General features: G+C 60.6%; 1 protein-coding gene across 4 annotated transcripts; it reads left to right on the forward strand.

Annotated features, from left to right (window-relative positions):
- The first annotated feature begins 1,652 nt into the window (after positions 1-1,652).
- On the forward strand, positions 1,653-15,636 carry Zbtb7a (zinc finger and BTB domain containing 7A). Of its 4 annotated transcripts, none has more exons than XM_029542412.1 (3): positions 1,653-1,739; positions 10,070-11,325; positions 13,991-15,636. In XM_029542412.1, the coding sequence occupies exons 2-3, from the start codon at positions 10,082-10,084 to the stop codon at positions 14,454-14,456; spliced, it is 1,710 nt and encodes a 569-aa protein (XP_029398272.1). In that variant the 5' UTR covers positions 1,653-1,739; positions 10,070-10,081; the 3' UTR covers positions 14,457-15,636. The 4 variants fall into 4 exon arrangements, with proteins under 4 accessions (XP_029398272.1, XP_021060950.1, XP_021060951.1 ...); XM_021205291.2 differs by lacking the exon at positions 1,653-1,739 and adding an exon at positions 2,429-2,857; XM_021205292.2 differs by lacking the exon at positions 1,653-1,739 and adding an exon at positions 2,636-2,817.
- The last annotated feature ends 2,187 nt before the right edge of the window (positions 15,637-17,823 follow it).

Raw genomic sequence — 17,823 nt, forward strand, 5'->3', positions numbered from 1 at the left:
TTTCTGTGTTGACCAGGTTGATCTAAGGACTAAGAACTCTTTTAAGAGTTCATTCCTACTGTTTCTACTTCCTTATAATTAACGGCATGCGCCACCTCACCGGCTGGATTTAGATTTCTTTCAATTGATTTCTGGGAGGTCTTGCAGGTTGCCCAGCCTTAGCCTCCAGTCTCTCGCTGCCCCCGGCCCCCTCCTCTGGTGGTAGGGAGAGTGCGCTCTAAGCCCTGCCCCCTGTCGGGCACATCAGAAAACTGGAGGTGATGTGTTCTCTCAGGCGATGCTGGTCCTCCAGGCCTCTCAGGAGGGTCTAGCCTGGGGTGGGGTGACAGCTGGAGTTGGAAGACGGAATTCAAGGCGAATCCTGAAGTCCCCAGACCACTTATTCCCGGACCAGCAACCGTCTCTGGGGAAACCAAGGTAGGTGGGAGGAGCCTTGGGCGTAGAATTCTGGCCTGGCACAGGTGACCCCGCCTCCTGTGGCCCAGCCAGGGCAGGGCGGGCGCGGCGACCCGTGTGCTTAAGTGCTCCTAGGCTCCGGTCTGGGGCCGAAGTTCCGGGTCTCCCACCCCACCCCCCGCCGGGCTCACGTGGCCTCCCGGAGTCCTTCCCCACCTTCTTGGCTAGTGTCACTGCCTGGCCTAGGGCTTCCACTTCCCCTGTGGGGACCTCCAGGGTTTCCCCTTTGAAGGCAAGTTATTATACAAAAAAAAAACAAATGTATTTCGGTGTTGAAAGGTACATTTATTTATTTTTATTTGAGACAGGGTGTCACTATGTAGCTCTAACTGCCCTAGAAATCGCTGTGTAGTCCGGCTAGCCTCGAACTCACAGAGATCCACCTGCCTCCTGAGTGCTGGGATTAAAAGCGTGGGCTGCCACGCCCGATTGAACCGTACTTTTAATTTGGTTTATAAAAATTTGTTGGTAAATGCGGGGAGGGGGTCGATGTTTTGATGTAAAAAAAGAAAAAAAAAAAAAAAGAAAAAAAAAGTCAACATTCCGGGCTCCCTTCGACCTGGGGCAGTTTGTAAATAATATCAACAACAGTAATAACAATGAATGAAAAAATACCTAAAGTAAGGACCGGGCATTCGGAGTATGACATCTCATATAGACAGACACACTTAAAGCCAAAGTAAGGATGGCCAGTCTCCATAGGAAGGGGAGCGGAAGGGGAAACTGAGGCCAGGCGCTGGTTCTAACTCCCCGCTCCGCCCCCTCCCGCGAGCCGGTTCCACAGTCGTCTGGTGGCTGCGGCGTGCTGGAACCCGAACCCAGCAGGCCTGGTAAACCGGGATGTCGCCTGTCCCCTCCTCTGCCTTCCCCTCCCTCTCCAGACCTCTCCCACGACCAGAGAGGAAGTGGGAGAGAAAAGGACAAGGGGGTGAAAAAAAAAAAAGGAAAACAGAAAACGCGGGGTTGGATCCGCACTTTCCCACTTCCCACCTCTGTCCTGCGGAGCCGTGCGGCGCCCCTGCGAGGGTCCGGGTCCACGCCCCACACCAGTCGGGCCAGCCAGCCGGCTGCGGGGAAAATTACAAGGCCTGGAAAACAACCGTCCTTCCCCGCCCCTCGCCAACCCCTTCCCCGCGCTACGCCCCTGGCACAGCCGGGTGGAGGCGACTGTTTTATGTAATCGCGGGGCGGCAGGTTTGCTGGCTGGCTGCACCGGTGAGGGCGGGACCCCCGAGCTCAGCTGACACTTCGCGGCCCTGCAAGTCTTCCCCTGGGGGGTCCTGGTACGGCTTTGGGTAAATTAAGGCGCAGATGGGGGTGGTGGTGGACCAAGACCCGACACTCTAAAACAACCTAGCTGTACTTGCAAACTCTGGGTTCCTCGCAGTTTGGGTAAACTGAGAAACTGAGGTTTATGGTGGGGGTTAGGGGACCTGGAGCCGAGATGCAGACTCCGATCTGTTTTCTTCCTTTCCTGGGTTCTTGGCACTACTTGGGTAAACTGAGGCCAAGGATGACGGGAGCGCCGATGCAACCTCGCCGACCTTGCAACAGACCTTTTCTTCTCCTTTCGATTCCTTGCATTATTTGGGGAAACTGAGGCTCAGGGAAAGGAGATGCGGTACCGTGGCAGCGCCCTGGTGGCCTCGGAGAGAGGTGTGAGGCAAGGGACCGTCACTTCCTCGCCTTCGTCTCAGCTCCTTGGGCCAGAGGGCCCCTTACGCCCCGGCACCCGGTCCTCCGGGTGCGCACCGCACTCCCGCCCCCACTGCCAACCCGGTCCCGCCCCGCCCCGGGCTTCGGGGGCACAGCCCGCGCCCCCTGAACCCCGCCCTGCGCGCACAGGCCGGGGCTGTTTATCTGCGGCCCCCACCCCCTGCACCCGAGGGGCCCCTCTTGCCCGCCCCCAGCACCCTGGGGTGCTCCGGGCCGTAGATAAGCCAGCAGGCTGGCACGGCGCCGCGCACGGGGCGGAGAGGTCACGGGCTTGCCAGGGGAGGGGCCGATGGGTCGGGGCTGCGCCCCCCGCCCGCCCGGCACCCCCAAATCCCTAATCGCAGCCCGATCTGCTCTCGCGGCGCAGCCCCGCGGGACGTGGCAAGAGCCGACCTGCAGAGCCTGTTCTGGCCGCGGTGGCCGGGGGGGCGGGCTGGGCGTGGGGGTGCCGGCGCTGCGGCACCTTTAAGACGAGGGAGGACCCCTCTTGCCCTCGGACAAACCAGGAAGGGAGTCGCGAGCATCATACGGGGCTTTGCGTACTGTACGGCTACTGTAGGGGCAGTGACGCCGCCGCCCGCCCGAGCGAGGTCCGCGCCGCGGGCTGCCCCGATCGCGCGTCCTCCGGGCCCGGGTCCCCGCGAGGTAAGCTGCCCGGGCTGAAGGGGACTCCTCTCCGGGAGAGGTGGGTTTTGTTTTCCTTTTTTTCTTTCTTTCCTCTTTAATTTCCTTGCAGGGTGGGGACGCGGCCAGGGGCGCAGTGCGCACCCCGAGCGCCCGTACGGAGCGGAACGGACTGGATGGGGGATCTGGGGCGCCTCCGCAGCTCCGGGGTTCTGGAGACCAAGATTGCCCGGTCACAGCCGGAGACGAGCGGGAGGCGGGGGGGGGCTCCGCCCGGGTCCCTCCGGGGCGAAGGGCACAAGCCCGCTCCCGATCCCTCCTCCCTGCTCGGGCGGCACGGCCTCAGGGTTCCCGGCGCGCGGCCCGCGGGGGAGGGGAGCCGGGCCTCACCGAAGGCGAAGGTGGGGGCAGAGGGGTGCGTCGCGTGCTAAGTTTGCAATAGGGCCCGGGGCGCGCCGCTCCCCTTTCCGAGTGGTAGTGGGCAAGCGGGGGGCGGGGAAGGCCTATCCGGGATTGCGCGCAGACGTTGGAGTTGGCCAGGATGGAGCGCCTTGGCGGAGGGGGGGAGGGGGCTGACAAAACAGGGAGGGGGGCTTTGCAAAAAAAAAAAAAAAAAAAAAAAAAAACCCCGGAGGGGGGGGGGGGGGGGGGGGGGGGGGGGGGGGGGGGGGGGGGGGGGGGTTGTAAAAAAAAAAAAAAAAAAAAAAAAAAAAGCCCGAGAGAGGCGGAGGGAAGGGGTGAGGGGTGGAGTGTCTGGGAGGCGGGCGCGTCCTCGCGGTCCTCCTGGGCGCTGTAGTTCTTTCGCTTATCTTCGGTGCTTGTCGTTTTGGAAGGTGGCCTAGGAACATAAACTACAAATCCCAGAGTGCCTCGCGATAGCGGCGGGTCAGGGAGGGTCGTTGCGGAGGAGGGGCGGTGAGCGGCAGACCTGAGGGCCAATGGGTACTAGAAACCGTTCGGCGCGGCGCCGCATGGGGGAGGAACCTGCGTCTGGGCGGAGCCTGCGTGCAGGGGCGGGGTTTATGCAGGAGAGGCGGGGCTTCCGCGGCTCCCTTGCCGGGGGCCGGTGGCGGTCCCGGCTTCCGGCTGCCGCCCCTCCCCTCCTGTTGTGTAACCGTTCCTAGGCCCCCCCCCGTTCGATATTTTAATTTTTCCCCCTTTCCCTTTAGTTCCGGACGCTCGGGGAGGAGGAGAAAGGTTCCTCCGCAAGACTGGAGGTTCCCTCCCCGGGGGAGGGTGTGGTGTCGGGGGGCCTCGGGGCTTCAGGCGAGGCCGGGGATGCGCGGCCTGGCGCGGGCCGGGCCGGGCGCGGGGGAGGTGACGGGCGGACCCAGATCCGGGGTAATTTGCATCGCCCTCCCCCCAGTCCGGGTGGGGATTGGCCGGGCGGCGGCGGAGGGTGGCGCGGGGCCGGGCTCAGCGTCGCCCGCCGGGCCTCGGAGCCGCCAGCCCGCCGCAGCCATCGTCACGGTCGCCGGCGCCCGCGCGCCGCCCGCGAAGGAGGTAGGAGCCGCGCGGCCTCCGGGCTGCCGTCCTTTCCCTTCCTCCTTCCCTTCCTAAGGGTGGCCATCGCCACCACGTGCGCCCCCGCTGCCGACCCCACCTGGGCCGGGCACCCAAGGGTGCTCACTTTGGTGGCGGAAGTGAGAGACAGATGGCTTCCCTAGTTTCCTCCTCTCCTCTGCCTCCCCTCCCAAGCAGGCCTACTTAGTTCAGCACCCGTGAATGACTAAGCCCAGTACCCATGGGTGACAGGCTTGGCGGAAGCCCCGGGTCTCCCCCTTCCTTGCCACAGCTGCTTCCCCCAGCGCGGGTGTCTCCGGCCTCCTGTGTCAGCAGGCCAACCCCCCCTCCACCATCTTCCCCCCAGCCTGGGCCCAGGGCGTCATCCTGAGTGGCCGCTCCCACGCTGAGCGGGGGGAGCCACCCTAGACACCAAGCTGATTGCTCGTAATTGGCAGGGCTGTGGTGGGTGGGAGAGGTCCCCAGGCCCTTACTCGCCCCTTCCGTTCAGCCTAGACCCTGGATTGCAGAAGGGTTCGCTCAGTTGGGGGACATCTGTTCATCCCAGGGTCACCTCCACCTCACACCTTTCCCGGAGGAACTCCCAGTGGCTCCCCCAGCTGGGCCCTGGCACCTCTCCGGGGCTGGGCTCGGGGCTCTGTTTACCGGCAGGCATCGCTGTGGAGACGGCCTGGGGGAGGGAGGGAGGGGACAGAGCCTGGGGTGGAAGACGGCAGGAAACAGGATCCAACGGGGACACTGAAATTTTAATTTGCCGGTCACTTTGGGGGTGGGGGGTATTTATTATTTAGTTGAGATTGGCTGTGGTAGAGGGCAGTCAGCACCTGGCCTATGAGGAGGGAGCCACACTCCTCAGATCCGGAGTGTTTAGGGGCACCGGGGCTACAGAGGTCCTGAGTAGCCTGGTATGGGGATGGCTGCTGGGCCGAGCACCTTGCCCTTGGTGGCTTTTGGGTGCATTCTATACTTTTCCTTGAGGCTGTGTGACCTATAGCTTGGTCCTTGTCACGTAGAGGGAAACTGAGGCTTGGAGTGAAGAGGTCCCGGGTGAGCCAGGGGCTGCAAGGGGCACAAGGGGGGTGGAAGGAGGCATGGGAAGCCGACAGACTCAAGGTCACATGCCCAGTGGTCCTGCCTCTGAGTGTAGGGGTCGGTCTTTACAGATCACCTAATGTCATGGGTGTCTGCCCACCTGTGTCTCTTCTAAGAGACCTGGATGCCACAGTAACACCTGTCACCATCCTAGGGACTGCCCAGCATGCATTGAGCCCAGAGAGGGGTATCAACACTCCAAGGTCACACAGCTGGAAGCTGGCACTCTGTCCTGGTCCCGGGCACCTACCACCCCCTGTGCTGGGCACCTGGTGGGGGGCGTGAGTGACCCAGAACCACCAACCGTGCCACACCTGTACCCCAGATGGGGCAGAGGTGTGGTTTCTTCTGATTATTCTGGGAGAGATAGAAGTCACCTTCCCAGGGCCTGACATGAGGAGGGGTCCGCATGTGACTTGGATGGGCCACATGATGAGCTGTTTTAGATTCCTCCCCCCTCCCCCATTGAGGTTTGTCTGTGTCCTCTCTGGTTCCCTGGGGCCAGCTCAGGGCACCCCAGGGCCTGCTAGGAGGTGGGCATGGGTCTCTGCCACCTGAGCCACCTCTTGTGCTCCAGGCTCCTCACTCATGGCCATCACTGGCCCTGCAAGAGAGCAAACTGAGGTGGGGCCTGCCCTCTACCCAGGAATGCTACATTCCCTCTTTTCTGCCTTAACTTCCCCCACTGTTCTCTTCCGGACGGAATTCACTCAGCCAACCTGAAACAGGTTTGGAGTGACTGGTGGTTGGAGCCACCCTGAACTCTGTCCTGCCAGCTTCCTAGGGGGTGCCCCATGGCCTTTTCAGGGGCCGGGGCCCTGCACCCTGCCTGAGTTCCCTGGGGGCTATGTCGGGGGAGGGGAGCGGCATCTTGGGAAGAACGAGTTAGGCAAGACCAGCCAGGTTCAAATTCCAGCTGGCTCTGTGACCCTGGGCCAGTGGCTTCCCCTCTCTGATCCAGAACCCCCCCCCCCCCCCGTGTTGAGAGAGGGGATCTGGATTCCAGACCACCTCCCAGGCGTGTGTGTGTGTGTGTGTGTGTGTGTGTGTGTGTGTGTGTCCGTGTCCATAGATGGGTGAGGGTGGGCCAGTTTCCTTCCCCCACAGCCTCACATCCATGTAGGATCTGGAATGTGGCCGGAGGATCGGCTCCTCCATCTGTCCCCTCAGCAGGCTGGGGCTGGGCTACTCAGTGGCCGTCCCCACCCACACCTTTCTGGTTTGACGGGAAACAAGCCTTCCTGGGGGCCCACCTTGAGCCAGGATGTATCTGAGAGGGGAGGTGGCGCATTCTTCAGGCCCCTGGGGCATTGAGGGGCCTGGGGGAGGTGCAGGTGGCTTCAGGTGGCAGGCGGGCCCTGCCAGGACCCTCAGACTTTCCTTTTGTGGGCATCCTAGATAACAGGTGGAGCCAGGCTCCTTTGTGGCTGGAGGGGACCTGGGTCCCTTCAGTCTGCCTTGGTTGCCTCTAGTGGCAGGAACCTCACCCCCTCTACCTTGGGGAGGGGTCCTGCCTTCCACTTGGAAGTGTTCTAGGCCTCCCTTCTGGACTTCCTGGATATGTGGCACTCAGAGCGTGGGAACAGGGTGGGCCTGGGCCCCACCCTGTAGCTGGGCTCCCCACAGGCCTGCCTGTCCCCACCCCCACACGCACACACTTCCCACTGGGCCTGCTGCCTTCCTGCCTCTGGCCCTTTAAGGCCTAGGGCAGGAAGCCCCTCCCCATTATGGCAATAACTGCACAGTAAATGGCAGAGCCTGTCTGATCCCTGCGTGGCCCTCTACTGCTACCTTGCCAAGGAGGACAGGCGGGCAGGGGGCTGCCTATGTGCCCTCACTGACTCTGACTCCCTGGCCAGACCTGGGGACCAGGCCAGGCGGGCATTGGCATCAAGTCAGGGCACTGTAACCCATGGGAACCAACCTTGCAACACAGGCTGGGAGGGGGAGGGGGCTGCGGGGCAGGGGCCTGGCGGGCTGCACCTGTGAGCTAGGCTTGCTGTGTGACCTTGGGGCGACTGCCCGCCCTCCCTGAGTCTTGTTAGAGGGCTATGAGAAGCCCAGTAACCTCACGGGGTTGGTGGGCACTCTGGCAGGGGTTCCAGTTAAGTGCTTGCTATGCAGAGTCCCCAAGGAAACTGAGGCTCTGATGTGAGGGCCACAGCCTCTTACAGGAACTCCCCCAGGAACCTGGGAAGCAGGGTGGGAGGGGTGGGGTGCTGGGGAGGGTGGAGTCTGACCCTCATTCACTGGCCTCTCCCTCAGAAACACACAGGAAGGTAATGGGTGGCCATTTTCCTCCCAGTCCCTTTCCAGAAGCCCCTCTTTCTTCCTGAGGGTGGGGCCTGCAGGACAGCCCTAATTACCTGTGTGACCTTGGGAAGACCCCAGGATTGCCCCCCCCCCCCACTGTCTGTGTCCCCACGACTGAGGTTCCGGGGCTGCAGTGAGGACCCGGCTAGGTCTGCTGTCTGACCTTGTCTGTGCCTCTCATCCCATGGGGGTGTGGAGGGAAGATGCGAAGGAGGGCGCCGGATTAGTTCCTGAACACTATGGAAAGGGCAGGGCAGATCTTGAAAGTAGCTACAGCAAGTAATCCTAGGCTATACCAGAGGTGGGACCGGCACCTGTCCCCTGATACTGGGTGTGTCTGCCTGCCAGGTGGGTGGAGTAGGGCGTAGACCCGGGTCTTTGGTTCCTCTGACCTTTTGCTGTGACCCTTCTATATGGCCAGGCCTCAGGAGCCTGTGCCCCGCCTCTACAACCCAGAAGGGGCCTGCCAGGGCCTGCCCCTTGCCGCTCCGCCGACTCAGCACTGAACAGCCTCAGAAATCCCACGGAGGCAGGCACAGGCAGGAGCTGTCCTGCAGGGACCCCAGCAGGTGTTAGGGAGGTCTCCCTGTGGAGCGTCTTATCCCTGGAGCTGGGCTGAAGCACAGCTCCTGTGTGGCTGATGGGATTGGCTTATCAGCCCCTGCATGGCTCTCTGCACCCTTGTTTCACAGGAGCTGTGGCGGGCCCTGGCCTTCCCTCTCACTTGGAGCTCAGTCTCAGGGCTAGTCCTGGGGTGAGGTCCCTGAGAGGCCCAGGTGGTGCCAAGGTCTGGGGCGTGGCGCGGCAGGTGGTGCCTGTTCCTGGAGAGATGGCGGGCAGGCGGGTGGGTCAGGTGTCTGCAGGGGCCCAGGGACGCAGGAGCTCTGAGGGAGATGGGAGCTGTAACTCTTCAGTGGGGGTGTGTGTGATGTGAGTCAGGGGCTTTGTGGCCTTGGGTCTCCCAGGCCTGGCCCTTGACAAGGAATATATGCCCCAGCCATGACCTGGAGCCTGGGTGCCTTTGTACTTAAAATAGGGCTTCGGCAGCCCCAGGCCCTGGTGCTCAGTAGCTGGTGGGAAGCCAGGGTGGCCGTGCCCAAGGCAACAACCAGGCTGAGTCACTTGGTTTTTTTCAGGCCCAGGGGCCCCTGGAGGGCCACTTTTGAGCCATTCCCAAAGGGACCTGGGTCACCCTGGCTAGGGGATGTCTTTGGGGTCACATGCCCCCTCCCTCTCTGTGTCAGGCTGTGGTGGGAGGGGACAGGCTTGTCTTGTCTGCCCACATGGTCCCCAAGGCCCTGGGCCAGACGGCAGATGGTAGCAGGGGGTGGAAGCCACCAACAGGGGCTCCTCAAGGGTTCCCAGGGCTGTGCCTGGCCTAGGGTTCTTCTGGCCCCTGCTCCCTGCAGTCCACCCATCTCTAAGTTCCCTTTCCGGTGTGGCCGCCGCAGGGGGTGGTCTGCTTTAGCAGCTGGTAGGTGGGTGGGGGTAGGGGCACAAAGGACTCTGTGTCACCAGCCACTCTTGGGAGAAACCTACTGTGGACTATGCCTCCTGATGGCCTTCTGGGATGGGAGGAGACAGGAGGGACCCAGAGGTCTCTGGAGACTGAGGAAGGTGTAGTTTGGGCCCTGTCCCTCTGGGAACAACTTCCAGTGGCCCCTGGCCCCATGGTGCAGGCAGGCCGTTCTGGATCCGGAGGAATGTGGGCCTTGTGTGTGAAGGGCAGCCTGGCTCCCCGGAGAGGGCGGAGGGGTGGGGACAGCGCCAGAGGGTTGCACAAGGCCGTGGGCAGATGAGTCACAGCTGGGGGGGGGCAAAAAGTAGGGGTGGGGTGGGTGGGACAGCCCAGTGTCCCCTCTGCCAAGCTCCTCTAGGGATGGCTGCCCATTTGCCAGATGGGGATGCTGAGGCCTGGAGCACGCTGAGCATCATCTGGGCAACACAGCCAGGAGGCCCTGGCGCTGCCCTGCTCCTGTGGGGGCGTGGCATGCGTGGTAGCTTGGTTTCCTCTGCTACTCACCAGCAGGCTCTGTCTGGCCTGGAGGCATGGCAGGAAGGGGGTACCCCTAGTGTACAGGTCCCAGGCAGGCCTGGAGCTGGGCTACACCCTGTCCTGCCCAAGTAACCCACCCGGGAAGCAGGGCCAGTGGTGGTAGTGCCAGTTCAGTCCTGGCTCGTGGCTCCCTTTTTGGTTTCCTTGTGCCATACCTGGACAGTCGACCTCTTCCTCTGTCACATCCGGCCTTGGTGTGTCTTGTTGTGACTGTGTTCCCCTGGGGAAACTGAGGCCAGGCTCCACCCAGAGATTATCCCCTACAATGACTGCTGCCTCTTTCTGCAGGTGTCGCGGAAGATGGCTGGCGGCGTGGACGGCCCCATCGGGATTCCGTTCCCAGACCACAGCAGCGACATCCTGAGCGGCCTGAACGAGCAGCGGACTCAGGGGCTGCTCTGCGACGTGGTGATTCTGGTGGAAGGACGCGAGTTCCCCACGCACCGCTCGGTGCTGGCCGCCTGCAGCCAGTACTTCAAGAAGCTGTTCACGTCGGGAGCCGTCGTGGACCAGCAGAACGTGTACGAGATCGACTTCGTGAGTGCCGAGGCGCTGACGGCGCTCATGGACTTTGCCTACACCGCCACGCTCACGGTCAGCACGGCCAATGTGGGCGACATCCTGAGTGCAGCACGGCTGCTGGAGATCCCTGCCGTGAGCCACGTGTGCGCCGACCTGCTGGAACGCCAGATTTTGGCGGCTGACGATGTGGGCGATGCGGGCCAGCCCGACGGGGCGGGCCCCACGGACCAGCGCAACCTGCTGCGCGCCAAGGAGTACCTGGAGTTCTTCCGCAGCAACCCCATGAATAGCCTGCCGCCCACCGCCTTCCCGTGGTCTGGCTTCGGTGCCCCCGACGACGACCTGGACGCCACCAAGGAGGCCGTGGCTGCCGCTGTGGCCGCCGTGGCTGCAGGCGACTGCAATGGCTTGGACTTCTACGGCCCAGGGCCCCCGGCTGACCGGCCCCCAGCGGGCGATGGAGACGAGGGTGACAGTACCCCAGGGCTGTGGCCTGAGAGAGATGAAGATGCCCCGCCCGGAGGGCTCTTCCCACCTCCTACTGCCCCACCGGCCACCACACAGAACGGCCACTATGGCCGTGCGGGGGCCGGCACCGGTGAGGAAGAAGCGGCAGCTCTCTCTGAGGCTGCTCCGGAGCCGGGTGACTCCCCGGGCTTCCTGTCAGGCCCTGCAGAGGGCGAGGATGGGGACGCCGCTGATGTGGATGGGCTAGCGGCCAGCACGCTGCTACAGCAGATGATGTCATCGGTGGGCCGGGCCGGGGACAGTGATGAGGAGTCGCGCGCCGACGACAAGGGTGTCATGGACTACTACCTGAAGTACTTCAGTGGAGCCCACGAGGGTGATGTATACCCAGCATGGTCCCAGAAGGGCGAGAAGAAGATCCGGGCCAAGGCCTTCCAGAAGTGTCCCATCTGCGAGAAGGTGATTCAGGGGGCGGGCAAGCTGCCCCGTCACATCCGCACGCACACAGGCGAGAAGCCCTACGAGTGTAACATCTGCAAAGTTCGATTCACCAGGTGAGCCCCAGCCTGGCCGGCCCTGGGTAGGACGGGGGTGGGGTGGGGGTGGGAGCGCTGGGCCTCTGTTCTCTCTTTTTGGGTCTGTGCCTCCTCCTGGACTTGCCCTTCTCTTTCCCCACAAGCAAGAGGCTGCTGGGTGGTTGCTGGCATCAATCATTCCACCACCACGGTGTTTGGTTCACCACGGAGAGCAGGTGGGCCTGTGTAGAACTCACAGAGATCCTCCTGTCTCTACTGCCTGAGTGCAGGGATCAAAGGCCTGGCCCCTAAAAATGCTCCTGGCCAGCATTTGTTAGGCACCTGCCGGGGACAGGGATGCCACGGGGGTACGTGGGCCGCCAACCAGCACAGGCCTCCATGAGACCATTCAGTTGAGCAGGGGGAAGGGCTCTGTAAGCAGAGCTGCTGAGCAGAGAGCCCCTGAGGCTGGTGAGCTTGGAGGGTCTTTGGGCTCAGCCAGTAGTGGGTGTGGTGGGGAGGTCCTGGCAAGGAGCCATGGGGAGCTCAAGGCCTGGCCTTTCAGGACTGGGTTTGAGGAGTCCAGAGTTGGTTCCTTTGCTGTGTGAGTACAGGGCAATCCAGACCTGTGTGTGTGTGTGTGTCTTTGTGTGTGAGTGTGTGTGTGTGTGTGTGTGTGTGTGTGTGTGTGTGTGTGTAGGGGTGACTGGCAGGCAGGGGCACAACCAGGCCCAGTGACTCAGCGCTACCCCCTGCCCTGGGGTTCCCCAGCCACTCCTACCAGGCCTGAAGAAAGAAGCCATTGTCTTAACTTCCTGGCCCCACCCGACCCCCACCCCAGCACCCTGGCCCCCTCCCCAGAGGGCAGCAGGAGAGGGTGCGGCAGGGCTCCAGTGCCCGGGAGTGCCAGGTAGGGACAAAGAGCAAGTACCTTGAAGGCGGTTTCTTTAGTGGGCGAGACCAGGGGTGGGAAGGTCCCTCCTCCAGGGACACCCTGGAGTGCCATGGGCCCCTCTCGGAGGGACCAGCATGGTGGAGGTCCTGTCACCTAACTGCCACTCCACACAACTTTTTTTACCCTGTGTATACCTGGCTCCACCCAAGCCTGGGGCTGGGTCTTCTTCCCCTCAGAGAAACAGACTCAGGACCTGCTGAGGCCCTTCTCCTGTGGCCTACCTGCTTACCCCTTCTCTAGGGCCTTCCTCACCCCCTCCCCCCAAACCGCCCCCTCTAGGCCTGGAGCCCAGGGGCCCCCGTGACTCACTGTGAGCATTGAGTAAGCCAGGCTTGTAGCAGCCGGGGCTATAATTACTCAGGCCGGGGCTTGGGGTGATGAAACTGGGGCTGCCTCCCACCTCTGCCCTGCCTCTGTGTGGCCCCGGCCTGCTGTGCAACCCCAGGCCAGTCAGTTCCCTCCTCTGAGCCTTCTGGGGAAATCTCTGTACAAAGCTAGGAGCTGTAACCACTGGGTGCTGCATGGGGCTTGTGCTGGGGGACAGCTGCTGACCCCCAATACTGGGTGCAGCGAGTGGGAGGGGGAAGTGAGCAGGCCTCAGGGATTCAGGGGATTCACTGTATTCCAAGTTCTGGAACATCTGAGACAAGGGCCATAGGGAGTCCTGGAAGGTGGTAGGGTGGTGCTCCCTCTGCACAGAGCCGAGCTGGAACGGGAGTCTGGTCTCTGGGGATTGGGAAAGGCAGAGGGGCATCCTAATTGGTGACAAGGAATAGAAGTTAGTCAGTCCTTGGATCAGGGTTGCTGGAGGATTGTGGGTTCCAGGCCAGTGGGGGCTACGTGGGGAGCCCAAGCCTCCACAGGACAGACACAGACAGACTAGGGAATGTTCCCCGGGTCAGGTGCAGGCTGAGGCGTGCGGGAGAAACGCCCGCAGCCCCAGGCTGATCTGGAGGTGCAGGAGCTGTTGGCATGACCATCCACGGCAGGGCCTGACTGTCACAGCCTTGTTATTTTCATCGTCTCTGCGGAGGGGGCAGGCAGACAGGGGCCGTGCACTCATCCCAGCACTCAGGAGGCTGAGGCAGGAGGATGGCAAGGGTGTGGCTCTGAGGGCTACTTCCCTTTACAGCCCTGCAAAGGCCCTGTGTTCACAGACTCAGTGAGACCCTAGTATGTCGAGGCCTGTGGTGCAGGTTCCCGGGAGGGTCGAGGAGGCCCAGGACTGGGTGACCTTCGGGGAAGGGTCACGACAGTTCTTTCATGATGTCGTCCTCGGGATGGAAGGGTTTTTTTGTTTGTTTGGGACTTGGTCTCTGTGTAGACCAGACTGGGCTCCAGCTCATAGAGATCCATCTGTCTCTGCCTCCACAGCACTAGGACTATGGGTGAGCGCCATCAAGGCGTAGAACTCTTTAAGAGCTGAAACTAGAATTCTCTGGTGCCTGGTGTCACCTGTCATAGTTCTGGGTCTGGCATCTGGCAGGCACCCAGTAAATCAGTTCTGTTGGTTTGAAGGGGCACAACAGCGTCTGCCTGGCTGTTGAAATGAAAAGGCTACTCAGAGAGGGTTAGTATTTTCCTGTGTTGCACAGCAATGCCAAGTGCCAGCTTTGGCCCACACCCTGTGTCCCATTTTGCTGGGTCCCCTCCACCCTCTGGTTCCAAGGTTTGGGAACAGGGGAGACAGGTACCTGGGTGGGGCCTGGGGTCTCCCCAGGTCCCTGCTGACCATGCCCCCGCCCTCAGACAGGACAAGCTGAAGGTGCACATGCGGAAGCACACGGGTGAGAAGCCGTACCTGTGCCAGCAGTGCGGCGCAGCCTTCGCGCACAACTACGACCTGAAGAACCACATGCGGGTGCACACGGGGCTGCGGCCATACCAGTGCGATAGCTGCTGCAAGACCTTCGTGCGCTCCGACCATCTGCACAGACACCTCAAGAAGGACGGCTGCAATGGGGTCCCCTCACGCCGCGGCCGCAAGCCCCGTGTGCGGGGTGTGCCACCCGATGTCCCCACCGGGGCCGGCGCGCCCCCAGGGCTCCCGGACGCCCCGCGCAATGGCCAGGAGAAGCACTTTAAGGACGAGGAGGAGGACGAGGAGGAGGCCAGCCCCGACGGCTCGGGCCGCCTGAATGTAGCGGGCAGCGGAGGAGACGATGGTGCAGGTGGCCCGGCGGTGGCCACCGCTGAGGGTAACTTCGCAACCTGACTCGTATTAAAACAAACCAAAAACAAAAAAACAAAACAAAAAACTAAGAACAGAGAGAAACCACCACCCACCCCCAGCACCACGAGTAAGCAGCTCTCTGTCCAGACGCTGCTCTCCATCCACCTGCGCGGACGTGTGTGCGTGTATATACCATGGCCGCGGGCGCCTGCCTTTCTCAGACCCTTAGGATGTGGCCCCATCTGCTCCTGTGTCCCTCGTCCCATCCACCAAGGGGTCCCACGTAGGGGCCCAGCCTGCTCTTGGCTAAGGCGAGGGTGATGGGGACCCCAGGACAGGCGCCCGGCCCCTTGCTGGTTGGTTTTGGGGGGGTCTTAGACAGACCTTAAATGCTCTGTCCACTGTGAGTGGACGTTAAAATGGTCCCCAGCTCCCCACCCTCCTTCCTCAGGGCACTTACTAAAAGAGGGGGGTGTCCCCTCGGCCTCCCTCCCGGCCTGTGGCCTCCGCATCTCTGCACATCCACCCTGACCACCACTGACATACAAATCTATTTATTCCCAAGCCTGGGTGGCCAGAGCGGGGATTGGGGGGGGGCACTGGGGTCCCCGCCACCCTCCTTCACGGCACTTACACCTGACGGGGCCCTTGGGGCCACTGTTCAGGGCGACCCCCCCCCCAACCTTCCCATCTCTGCTTGGCCATGCCCCCACCCCGTGTTCAGAGATTGAAAATTCGTCGTCACCCCACGCCCCACTTTTTAAGGCACTTTTTAGATCGATTTCCCCTTTTCCTCCTTAAAGACAGTTTATATAGAGATATATATATAGAGAGAGATATAAAATATTCTTTTCCTCAGAGGAGCCGGCAGCAGTTTTGGGTGGACATAGCCAAGATCAGAGGTAACCCCAGGGACTCAGGCAGAGATAGACAAGGGAGTGAGAGAGGCCACAGCTTAATGTCACAAAACAGCAATAAAACCCCAAGATTTTAGTAAACACGAAGGCAGAACATTAAAAAAAAAAAAAAAAAAATCAGCAAAAGCGGTGACAGCCACGTGGGGATCTTGGCACTTTGTAACTGAACGGGTACTTTTCATTCTTAACTTAAGAAATGTTTACAAGTTGCACCCAGCTTCTATGAAAAATTGAAGAGAGCGAGAGAGTGGGAAGTAACTAAGGCAATTTATTTTTGTATAAAATAAAAGAACCCCAACCCATCGCTCCGGTAGAATCCACTTGCGCTCCCGAGACTCAGGGCGGGGCGTCCAGGGCGCCATGGGAAGGGACCCGGGGGTCCCCCAGTCTGCCAGGGACCTCTATCCCCCAGGTTATTTTATTTTCTCATTGTCTCTGTAGGAGATCACAGGCCTGGGAGCCGCAGGCCACCTGTGCTGTCCTTCCCAGCTCAGGGATGTCCCCGAGAGAGGGCTGGTCCTCGACTAGCCAGACCCCGTGCCCCACGTCTGTCCCCCTCCCCATGTGGTGGTCCCCCTCTTAGGCACCCTCTCTTTTTACTCAAAGGCACTGACTGTAACCCAGGGGCTAGCACCCGGGCTCCCCACACCCCAAACTCTGGCTTCCCCCAAAGGCCCGGTATTGACCGAGCCACAGGCCACGGACAGGGGCCGGGGTTGGGGGACATGGCTGCTGGGTGTCAAACCCCGTGGCCAAGGTGGAACCAAACTTGGGACCTTGTCCATGCACACTCTGCCCAGCCCTTCCCCGTGGGTGCCGGCAGGGGTAGCAGGTGTTCTGTGTCCCCGGCTGACAAATGTCTTTCTTTGGTTTTAAAGGGAAGCTCACTAAGAAGGTCGCTTTCCGGTTTCTAGCAGAGGGGTTTTCCTTTCTAACTCCTCCTACCGCGCGAGTCCTCCCCCCCCCCCCAGATGTCTCAGGATCCCCCCTTGGGGCCAGCAGAATGGGCCCAGGGGCGGGGTGGTGCTGGCCTCCCCTCGCACCCCACTTCTTCAGTGAGCTGTCCCGGGAACTGTGCTGTGGAGGCCAAGTTGGGCCCCCAGGCCCCCATTCCCAGACAGGTCAGCCCCTCCACCTTCTCGCAATAAAACCAACTTTAATCACATGTCATCCTGGCCAGTGGCCACTAGACTTGGGGTGGATGGAGCCCTTGGGGACTATGGTAGGGTGCCCCATAACCCGCCAGCGAAACCGCAACCCCCTTGGGAATTGCACTAAACCCTTGACCCCCGCTCCGCGCTCAGCTTCTGCCCACCCACACCCACCTTGCCTTAACCGCCAGCCCGTCCTAGAGGGCCGCAGCCACTGCATGGGCCCAGCGCCGGGACATCCCCCAGCCCCCTAAAGGCCCGCCCGTACCCCGCCCCCAATATACTGCAATCACATACTGTATATAGAATGCGGATCAATTTTTACAAATTTTTATTCTTTAAATTAAGGCCGTGATAAAAGTTGCCAAAGAGAATTGTGGAATTCACTAGAGGTTTGAGCGGAGGGTGCTGTAGAAAGGGTTTATTTGGTTGTTTGGGGTTTATTTTGTGTGTGTGTGTGTGTGTGTGTGTGTGTGTGTGTGTAGTTTTGTTTTTTTTCCTTTTCCCCCTTATTTTTTTTTTTTTTAATTGCCTGGTACCAATAACAAAAAGAAAAAAAACACAACAGAAATGTGTTACTTCCATTATGATGAATTTGTGTGTGTGTGAGTGTGTGAGACAGACAGAAGGGCCCAGGCTGTGGGGTTCTGGGGACCCCAATGCTGGGGAGGGGGTCAGCCTGCAGCTGGCCCAAGCCTGTGACCTGAGCAAGGCCACCCCCTGCTGAGTAGTTGCTGCTCCTTGCCTTCCTATCCCGACAGGCCTTTCGAGATTAAGAAAAAAGAAAAAAAAGGCAAAAAAAATAAAAAATAAAAAAATAAAAATGAAAAAAACCTATATATCTATAGAACCCAATGAATGTACATGGCAGACCTGGCCCAGCCATGGCTCTGCCATGCTGGGATTGAGTGGTAGAACCAAAGTGGGTGCCCTGGGGTGCTCATTCAACCCTGTGTGAGCACAGTTGACCTGAGGGTGCTCGGTGGGCGCCCTTGGGTAGCCAGGGAAGGCTGTTGCTTGTGGCAGGCACAGTGCCAGCCTCGAAGCGCAGGTGGAGCCCCAGCTGGTCGTTCAGGGAATAGAGGTGTAAGTAGGGGTGTGTAGGAGGGACACAGGCTGAAAGGAAAAATAGAAAAAAACAAAAAAACACAAAAAACCAACAAAAAAAGAAAAAGCAAAATCCTATTTTTTGAGAAAGAAAGATATTTATATTTGCAGTTTTATTTTAAAAAGTTATTTAAGCTGAGGAAACAGCCTTCCCGGAGTTCGGGGTGGCTGGCACCGGACGGGTCAGGGGTCTTGGGGGGCTCCTCACCCCAGGGATGATTATCTCAGTTCAGA

Source organism: Mus pahari, chromosome 9 (genome assembly GCF_900095145.1).
Source record: "Mus pahari chromosome 9, PAHARI_EIJ_v1.1, whole genome shotgun sequence".
NCBI lineage: Eukaryota > Metazoa > Chordata > Mammalia > Rodentia > Muridae > Mus > Mus pahari.

What these genes read in the sequence shown, in the direction of transcription:
- Zbtb7a (XM_029542412.1), top strand. Translation starts at nt 10,082, where the DNA reads ATGGCTGGCGGCGTGGACGGCCCCATCGGGATTCCGTTCCCAGACCAC. An exon ending in TGCAAAGTTCGATTCACCAG is followed by an intron (nt 11,326 to 13,990) that starts GTGAGCCCCAGC and finishes CCCCGCCCTCAG; the next exon opens with ACAGGACAAGCTGAAGGTGC.